This window comes from Aplysia californica, unplaced genomic scaffold, assembly GCF_000002075.1.
Source record: "Aplysia californica isolate F4 #8 unplaced genomic scaffold, AplCal3.0 scaffold00487, whole genome shotgun sequence".
Taxonomy (NCBI): Eukaryota; Metazoa; Mollusca; class Gastropoda; order Aplysiida; family Aplysiidae; genus Aplysia; species Aplysia californica.
In genome coordinates, this window is record NW_004797757.1 from 116458 (window position 1) to 126678 (window position 10221).

Below are 10221 nucleotides of genomic sequence, written 5' to 3' on the forward strand. Positions count from 1 at the left end.
GGAGGGGGGGGTTAATTGTTGTTGTTGTTGTTTTGTTGTTGTTTTTGGGGGGAAGAAGAAAGGTGTCCCGTGTACTCAGCTGTGTCGAGACTGGTGGTTTGCCCTTCATTTAAGCGCCATCCATTGGGCGCAAACTACGCAGCGAAATGTTTGTAGATAAAAAAGAGTGAATTGTTACGACACTTTTGTGTTCGTTTCTCTGCCTGCAGGCAGACGATTCTTTGTCTTTCTGGAGGGAATGTTATCCCTTTCTGTCCAGGTTAGCCCCCAACCCCCCGGGGCAGTGCCACTGACTGAAGTGTCGTTAGGCCATTCCCAAAGGGGGGAAATTTCTCGTTCTTATGCACAATAGAATTATAAATGGGCTGATTCAACAATGTCACGCTCATAACTGAGCATGAACTATAACTGGGAACTGTTGCTTTTTCTTTCCTCATCCTTACTATCGTCCTTTTCCCTCTACTTCTTTTGTAATTTTGTCACTCTCTTGTGACCCGCTATTTCCGGGGTGCCTTGATAGTCGAAGCAGACTTTGTGCTGTTGAAGCTAGAGAAGTGAGCAGAGTAAGCCTGATTCCCTGTAAAGGTGTCTCTGTTGACATCCACCCCTTGGCGCTCATATAACCTTATGCAGTTTCGGGCGCCGTAAAACCTCTACTACTAAAACAAAAGGTTGGCCCCCAACGGACAGGTTCGAAGTCCACCTCCTTAATGATCTAAAATGTGTCTTTGGGAATATAAAAACACCAACATTATTTAGATTCACTATATAAGAGGGCCACCTGTCTAGGATGACCACTTTTTTCCTCGACAGTGGTTGGTCGTCTTTTACAGGCTCGATTTAGGGAAAGAAGAGAAATAAAATCTACCAGTTGCAGCCGCGTACCTACCGCCAATAAGGTGTTCAAACCATCTTCAAAATACAGTCGGCATTGACTTCTAATAGACAGCCTCCTTACTCTTACACCGTGTCATTAAAATGTTAAAACACACACACACACACACACACACACACACACACACACACACACACACACATACACATAAACAAACACGAGGGAAGAAATGGGAAGTGGTCTTTTGTACCGTTGATTGCCTTGTACAGGTGACCGTTAGAGCAGGTCAGGTTCTACTGTAGTTATTGTCTCCTATATTGCAGCCCGCGTAATGGTTGAGAAGAGCGTCTCGTCTGACTCCTACTCCACCTCTACGGCCGGCTGTCTGTGTATAGCCGCTCTGGTACAGCCGGTTCTGGAGATCCTGTGCCTTCCCTCGGGCCGAGAGGAGATGAGGAAGAGTGCGGGAAGACTTGGGCGGACTTTTGTGTCTGACGTGAAGACTGAAGCGGGCCTCCTTCTGAACTCTCTACAAACGTGTCTGGTTGACTTTACGTCGCTCGGACGTTTGGTGGCGCGGTCGATGGTACGTCGTTTGGTTTCGTTTTGTCGTTTTTTGGTGTTGTTGTAAGGGCTGTTTTTTTTACTGCTGTTGGTGTTGTTGTTGTTGGTGGTGGTGGTGGTGGTGGTGGCTACAACCCAAGACGGAATAAGACAAGACGGGACAACAGCATCATTTTCGTTCCAACTGGCTCTCCTTGGTAACCAGCTAGCTGCGCGTTTAAAGCGTAAACAAACGACAGGGAGAAAGAGCACACTGTTCAACTCGCTGAAATAGCTGCCTACTTTGAATTTCATAATGGCAGTTTTTGCCTTGGGGTTTTTTTCATATAAACTGTTTGGTATATTTTTTGACTGGTTTTTGTTCACATTTTGAATATAGTGAGTTGAGAAATTTAAGGTTTTTATAAACGGAAAACAGCAGTGGGTTGAACATGTTCAGTGACATGATAATGTAGATCTAGGAGTATACGAAACGTAGAAGTAGATTAGATCTTACAGTTTAAAAAAGACAGAACAGCCAGTGGTGCTCTGCAATGAACTGTTGTCTAACAGAATATACAATAGAATGGATATTTTTTTAACTGAAGATACGGCCACTGCTAGAGTCCAGCAACCTAACTGTTGACTAGATCTAGATCTAGATTAACTACACAGCGAGCTGTTCCCTAATGTCAGAATCAATTATCATGAACTGAAGCTAAGAAACAATGGCACTCCTGTATAATAGCGGTCCCGTTTGCATTAAATCACTCAAGGCCTAAGTGCCCCTGTAGTAATTTTTACGTGTTTCCTATTTAGATTTAGGCCTAGATTATAGATATCTAGAATCTAGATCTAGATCTAGATGTAGATCTAAACTGAATTAAAATTATAGATCTAATCAAGATCTAGATCTAGATAGATCTAGCTGTGTGCTAGATCTAGAAATAGATTATCTTGGCTATCTAGATCTAGATAGAATCTAGATAGAATCTAGAGATATCTAGATCTAGATCTAAATCTAGATCTCGATCTCGATATAGATTCACTCCCACATGACAATAATGGCCGTCATGTAAACATTAAACGGAACCATAATTGTACAGGTGCACCGAAAAAGAAGCCATTGAAACTAGCACAGAAGCTTAAGTAGATCTAGGCTCTATCTACTGTTGATATGATAGTATGAATCAAGTTGCATAATATAGATCTAGAGCGTCTCCGCCAATTCACAGTCATACCGCTTGTCAAGAGTCGCCCTTCGGTCATTCGCCAACCACTTAGAGGCCTAGATCTAGATCTACTTTCCGAACTGCACACTCTTGGCTTGGCTGGGTGCATAACAAAATCGAGACCGTCTAGATCTAGAGCCTAGGTTCTAGATCCTAGATTCTAGATCTATATCTAGATAGGCTACGTTTATTCATTAAATTCTCTCTCTCTCTCTCTCTCTCTCTCTCTCTCTCTCTCTCTCTCTCTCTCTCTCTCTCTCTCTCTCTCTCTCTCTGGGCTAAAATATATTAATTTTAGTAGGCCTTGGCTAGACATACCGCCCAAGATGATCAGTAGCCTTGCATTGTAACCAATGTAAACTATCGCCACTCCAGCGAGTTATACGCGCAGCAGCAAAAGTGGGAGGGGCCTGCGCTTGTCACATGACGTAAAGAAGAGTTGTCCCGTCTTGTCTTATTCCGTCTTGGCTACAACTAAACATGGACTCTCAAAAACTTTTTAATTGTAACCAATACTAAAAGTGTAACGACCGACTGCACAAGTTAGTCAAAACATTAGAGGGACATAGAAATAAAGATGGATTCAAGGTGCTTAAAACCCACTTGGGTTTGGATAGCCTTTAGCCTTGTAAAGAAGCTTATGAAATTCTAGCACCTATAATAAAGCACAATAGTGAGCTGGTGGCTACAACAAGGCACGATCAAAATCTTTTCAATTGTAATCAGTACTAAAAGTGTAACGACCGACCGCACAAATTAGTCAAAAGATTAGAGTTACCTAGAAATAAAGATGGTTTCAAGGTCTTTAAAGCCCACTTTGGTTTGGAGAGAGTTTAGCCTTGTAAAGAATCTTATAAAGTGCAAGTACCTTTAATATAATGCAATAGTGTTGCAGTGGCTAAAACTCGGCAAATACCTTTTTTTTTTTCAATTGTAACCAATACTGAAAGTGTAACGACCGACCGCACAAGTTAGTCAAAACATTACAGGGACTTAAAAATGATGATGGTTTCAAAGTTTTTAGGTTTGGATAGAGGTACGCCTTGTAACGAAGCTTATGAAATGCTTGCACCTTTAATAAAATACAATAGCGTGTTGGTGGCTACAACTATAGGCACGAACAAAATCTTTTTAATTGTAACCAGTACTAAAAGTGTAACGACCGACCACACAAGTTATTCAACAGAATAGAGGGACATAGAAATAAAGATGGTTTCAAGGTTTTTAAAGCCAATTAGGTTTTGATAGCGTTTAGTCTTGTAAAGAAGCTTATGAAATGCTTACACCTATAATAAAAAACCATTGTGTGCTGGTGGCTACAACTAGGCACGAACAAAATCTTTTCAATTGTAACCAATACTAAAAGTGTAACGACCGACCGCAGAAGTTAGTTAAAACATTAGAGTTACATAGAAATAAAGATTGTTTCAAGGTTTTTAAAGCCCACTTTAGTTTGGATAGAGTTTAGCCTTGTAAAGAATTTTATGAAATGCTAGTACCTATAATAAAACACAATAGTGTTGCAGTGGCTTCAACTCAACATAGACCAAAAAATTTCAATTGTAACCAATACTAAAAGTGTAACGACCGACCGCACAAGTTAGTCAAAACATTATTTACATAGAAATAAAGATGGTTTCAAGGTTTTTAAAGCCAATTAGGTTTGGATAGAGTTTAGTCTTGTTACGGAATACTGTGGCGTCGGTGGCCTAGTGGTTAGGCTCTCGGACTCGCTACCGAAAGGTCGTGGGTTCGAATCCTGTCAGGGACCCGACGTTGTGTACTTGGGAAAGGCTATTTACACGGGTTTTCCTCACTTCACCCAGATGGGAATGGGTACTCAGCTATAGACAGTGAAAGATCTTGTCAAATTGTTTGTGTTTGAGCGCTTAATCAGCTGCTTGCACTGAAGTATGCTTCCCGGGAAGCTGAGAATGTTTCTGAGTGTTCTATGGTGTGCTAGGGTAATAATATAGTGTAAAGCGCATAGAGCGTGCTGTCGAGCGGGGTTATGCGCTATACAAATGCTATTTATTATTATTATTATTATTATTATTATTATTATTATTATTATTATTATTATTAAGAAGAAGCTTATGAAATGCTTGCGCCTATAATAAAACACAATAGTGTGTTGGTGGCTACAACTAGGCATGGCCAACATCTGTTCAGTTGTAACCAATACTAAATCTGTAACGGCCGACCGCACAAGTTAGTCAAAACTGGGCGTAGACAAAAGCTTTTACTTTATAATTGATACTAAGAGTGTAACGACCGATCTGGCAAGTTAATCAAAACAGTAGAAGAACAAAGAAATAAAGATTCCTTTATCTTTTTAGTAAACATTGAAGCTTATAAAATGCTTACACCTATAATGAAACACAATAGTGCGTTGGTGGTTACAACTGGGCAATTGTAATGACTGACATAACAACGGATTAAAAAAAAACTCAACTTAGCCTGGTTAAAGTTCAGTCAGTGCTCTGTTGCTCCTAAAACTGCAAATTCAGGTTGTAATACAATAGTATTTGTTGGTTTCTACGTCTAGATATAAACATTAATAGATTATGTAATACAAGGTTGTTTGTTGTAATAACTAGACATACACAAAAAGTGAGTTATGCCATACCATGAGAGTGTAACGACCGACTTATCAACTAACAAAGAAAGTTAAATTTATCGCTTGAAGTAATAAGGGTATTTTCAGCTTGTCGGATCACATAAGGCTTGGTTTGAATCTTGTCATAATTGAATGTGAAATTACAAAAAATCAGGTTTTGATGTATAACGTCAATTGTTATCTGCTGAGACTAAACATTTGAAAAATACGTTTGTATAAATATTAAGTCCAACTCTCAGTATGTGGTGTGACGACCGACATAACATTATGTGACTTAGTAAGAAAGGTGTTTTCTGCTTCTTCGATCACAACTAGGCTTGGCTAGAATCTAGTCAGAACATAGTTGCATGTAAAACTGCAGGTGCGGATTTTGAAATATTATTTGTTGGCTGTTAAGACTAAACACACACAAAAGGTATTATAGTACTAGATATTGTGAAAATGACGTCACCAACGTAAACGAACGGGGGCTGCGTGTGCCCTTTCTGGGATGCTGAGCGTTGATGCAAGAACCAATGCAGTTCAACAGAAGTACAATGTACTTTTCGAGACACGCGGAGACGTGCAGACGGTCTTGAGGGAAATTTGCAAACGTGCCCTGAAATGTGGTGGCAGGGGTTTGTTAATATTGAAATTCTAGATCTCTTGAGGAGAGGGGTAGGGGCTTATGTTAATATTGTAAATTGGGGGCATACGGCCATGGGGATATCACTGCCACCAGCTCTAGTACTATATTATTTATTAAATTCTTTGAAGAAGAAACGAATGGACATTTTACGTAAACACAGGAAGGGGTGGGAGACATTCCGAGTAAAAAAGAGCAAGAAAACTCCCACTGCTCCAATGACCGCAAAGAGTTCTTAGTTGTTGATAATATTGTTGTCGGTTGTGTTTTTCTTTTTAATGTTTATGATGATGGTATGCGGCGCGCGCGCGCGCGCGCGCATGTGTGTGTGTGTGTGTGTGTGGTGTATGTGTTTTTGTGTGTATATATGTGTGTATGTTTTTGTGTGTTTATGTATGTGTGTGGCCAACGGGTTTTGAGGACAACAAAGCCAGTTGTTCTGGTTATTATTGTCTCCTTTGCACGTATCTGCCACCCCGAGAAGATTTTTGTTTTTTGTTTTTGTAAAGTGTTTTACGGCGCTCGCAACTGCATAGGTCATATGAGCGCGCGGGACACTCCTAATATTTTCAGTTGGTAGGAAATTTTGAATTTTGCCCGGGTGGCGGCCGAAGCCTACTCTTATCGATTTTAGACCACCTAGGGATCTTTAACGTGCGCAACTTGCACACGGGCCCTCCGAGATTTTTCGCCCTTGTCCGAGAAGGCTAGGTGTAGATCTTTCCTACCAGAAGATCAGGGGGTGTGGCAGAAAGACAGCAGTAAGGAGGAGCCAAGGAGTAGCAGTAGAAAGGCTGCAGAAAGAGTCAGGAGCCCAGAGGAAGGGGCAAAGGAGGTGAGGGGGTGGGGGTAGAAAGTGGAAATGAAAGCAGACAACAGAACATTGCTAGAGAGCAGGAAAGGAGGTGAAAGGAGACAATTTTAGAGAAGAAAATTTTCGGTCGCTACCCGGATTCGAACCAGGGACCTTTGAATGAGAGGCTAGCACCTTAACCTCTAGGCCACGAGAGCCCCCCCCCCCCCCCCCCCGAGAAGAGCGCTTCCCGCCAGAGTCACCACGTCCTTCTGGGTTGTTGTTGTTGTTGTTGTTGTTGTTGTTGTTGTTGTTGTGTGTATGTGTGTGGTAGCCTACCCGTTCGAAATGTTCGGTGCCCCGAAGAGCGTGCTCTTCGCCAGGGCCACCGCCTCCCTTGGGTAGCGGGTGAGGCAGTCCAACCTCCCTGAATCCTCCCCAAGAGATGCCACCGACGGATGTTGTTGTTGTTGTTGTTAATGATATTACTATTGTTACTTCTGTCTTTGTTTTTGATTGTTTCTGTTGTTCAAAAAAGTGATATTGTTGCCAATGATGGTGCAATTTTTATTGATATTACATAGTTTCTTTTGATATTTTAATGAAGAGGGTCTTTGGACATTTTCAGACAGTTTTATGTGAATAAAACTATTTAAACATTTTTAGAACAAAAATGTTTCTCTGTGTTTCGTCCGGTTGATTTCGCGAGAACAGCTAGGACGAACGTTAAGAAGTGCAGTATTAGATAAAAGAAAAAGACTCGATGAGTCTGGGTGGTTTGCGGGTGCTCTGGTGTGGTGTACTCCGTCTTTCCTATCAAACATGTCTTCCTTTTCTCTCCTCCGTCGTTTTTTGTATTTGTTACTAGCTTGTAACTCCTCTTATCTTCGGCACTTCTATGAAGTTATTGTGTTGCATTCCAAGTGTCGTAAAACTCCTACGAAAACTCAAGAACTTTGAGAAGTGCTGTATAAAAAGAAAGAGAAGAGAATACTCATGGGCTGTCATTTAGCTTTCAGATTAACGGGCTCATATCTCAGCGTGAGCCAGGTGAGGAAGCCAATTAATAAATTATGCCTCACCACCAGAACGCCTCCGTCTCTGTCTACATACTTAGACAATCATAGAATGTGGACGTGTCTTTACAACGATGTAGAAGTAATTCTCTCTTTTCTTTTCTTCACTGTTATTGAAGTTTGACCTTCATATATTAACTAAGGGGGTTGGTGGGTACGCTGGTGTGGTTTGCTCTTTCGTTGCTATCAAACATCTATCGTTCTTAACTGGGTTTTTTTCGGGGGGTGGGGGGTATGTTACTCTTTAGTAACACCTCTATTCTTCGACACTTATATGACCTATTTGTGTTGCAAGTGCCGTAAATTGCTTACTTACCAAAAAGCTGTCTACATAATTTTACATTGACTATGGATTTATGTTTACAAGATGTAGCAGCAATTCTTTGTTCCCTTCTTTCCTTTCCCCTATTTTCTTTTCATTTGCCCATTGTTGTCGAAGTATCTGTCACTTCTCCAGTTGCCATAGGTGTGTATGTGTTAAAAATGTTACACATCTGCACCGTTTGTAACTGGCTACGTTGCATTGGAACAAAGAGTTCGTTTGTGAATTGTTGGCGAGTGCTATGGTGTGGTTTGCTCAAACGTTCTGATCTCACCTCCTCTCCCTTTTTCTGTGTTATTCTCTTGTAACACCTCTAATCTTCGGCACTTACATGACCTTATTGTGTTGCAAGTGTCGTAAAACGGTTACTAAAATTAAAGAGTATTCCTATTATTACCAGTGCTTGACAATGTGTGCGCTGTCGCCTAGTAGTGATCGATTTGGTAATATAGACCGACAGACCGACATACTGACAGACAGACAGACAGAAAGACAGACAGATAGATAGATAGATAGATAGATAGACAGACAGATAGATAGTAGATAGACAGGTGTGCAATACTAAAATCCTATGTTCTTGACTGTGGCAAAGTTGCCCGCTGGCCATAGAATTGATGTGAAGCACTGACCGAAACATATCGCGCTATTGACCTCCTGAAATAAGGTTGAATGGAACGGAAGTTATTTTGAAAAGTTGACCTGTCTGCAAACCGTGAGAATATTTGTTAAAGTGTTGTTAAGTTTCCAAGATTGCTCGGATATTCCTACCATCTCAAAGTCAAGCGGAATTCTCCTCATCTGTATCACGCCGACAGGTGTTGAATAACTCTAACAGTGGCCACACAAAGAGATTTCTTTTGTAAGCGTTTCAAGGCCGGAATATTTGAATTTTGCTCGTGAGGCGGCCAAAGCTTAATCTTATCGGGTATCTTTAACGTGCGCAACTTGCATACGGGACCTCCGAGATTTTTCGCCGTTTTCCGAGAAGGCTAGGTGTAGTTCTTACCTACCATAAGATTCAGAGGTGTGGCTGAAAGACAGAAATCAGAAGGAGCCAAGGAGTAGCAGTAGTAGAAAGACTGCAGAAAGAGTCAGGAGCCCAGAGGAGGGGGTAAAGGAGGTGAGGGGTGGAGGCAGAAAGTGAAGACGAAAGCAGACGATAGAACATTGTTAGAGAGCAGGAAAGGATGTGAAAGGAGAACATTTTTCTGTCGGTATCCGGACTCGAACCCGGGACCTATTGAATGAGAAACGAGCACCTTAACCTCTAAACCAATAGAACCCCCAAGAGATCTGTGAATATGTTGTTATCGATGGTGATGATGATGATGATGATGATGATGATGATGATGATGATGAGGGTAACGATGACGATGATGAGGATGATGTTGCTGTTGTGTTTGTTTTTATGGTTGTGTGTGTTGATGATAACCAAAAAGTGCTCTTTGGATGTGTTTGGGTAAGGGATAGTTATTTTTTATAGTATCGGTTGGTTCGTAGGTGATCTTGATGGCTATGGTAGATCATTAGAACCATGCTGTTGATGCGTTCGGGAATACGGCCCCATTTCAGAGTAAGACTTCCAACAACGAACTGATATTGTGGTTGGACGTATCTCTGTAACGTACGATTTTTACTTACTTTTGCTGTACCTCACCTTTTTCGTCCTCTTATACCGCAGTATGTCGAGAAAGGGATACCTATGTAATTCCCATGCGGGACGCCATTTCTTATTAATCAACTCTTAATTCACCACACTGTTTTCGCGCCCTGCTCACACCAGGAGCAGCCCGCTCTTTCCCAGCATGTCCTGGCCTTGGGCTATCAGACTCAGCTCATCAGCAGCCTGTACGGACGGCTGACCCGTGTAATGTCCGAGACGCCCGTGCGAATGGCAAGTTCAAAAGGACAGGCTGGCGGCAGTGCAGCGGAGGAGGACCCGGCGACCCGCGTTATGGGTTTGTTTATTTGTTTGTTTGTTTGTTTGTTGTGTTACTAGACTGAGTTGAGTGAATGTTGTTAATGAAGAGTTGGACCTTGACTCAAAATAAAAAAAACAAGTCTTTTTTTTAGGTCTTTCCCCTTGCCCCCGCCCTATTTTTCCTATTAATACATGTACAATTATTCTCTTTCATTCTGTCTCCTTTCCATCTCTCATTCTCACCCCACCCCCCA

General features: G+C 41.5%; 1 protein-coding gene across 1 annotated transcript in view; it reads left to right on the forward strand.

Annotated features, from left to right (window-relative positions):
- The window catches only part of LOC101857972 (focadhesin), a gene marked incomplete at its 5' end in the record, with an annotated part of 114263 nt that overhangs the window by 10440 nt on the left and 93602 nt on the right, over positions 1-10221 (forward strand). The window contains 2 exon segments of the mRNA XM_035971712.1: positions 1159-1421; positions 9830-10004. Coding sequence (XP_035827605.1) covers positions 1159-1421; positions 9830-10004 — 438 coding nt within the window.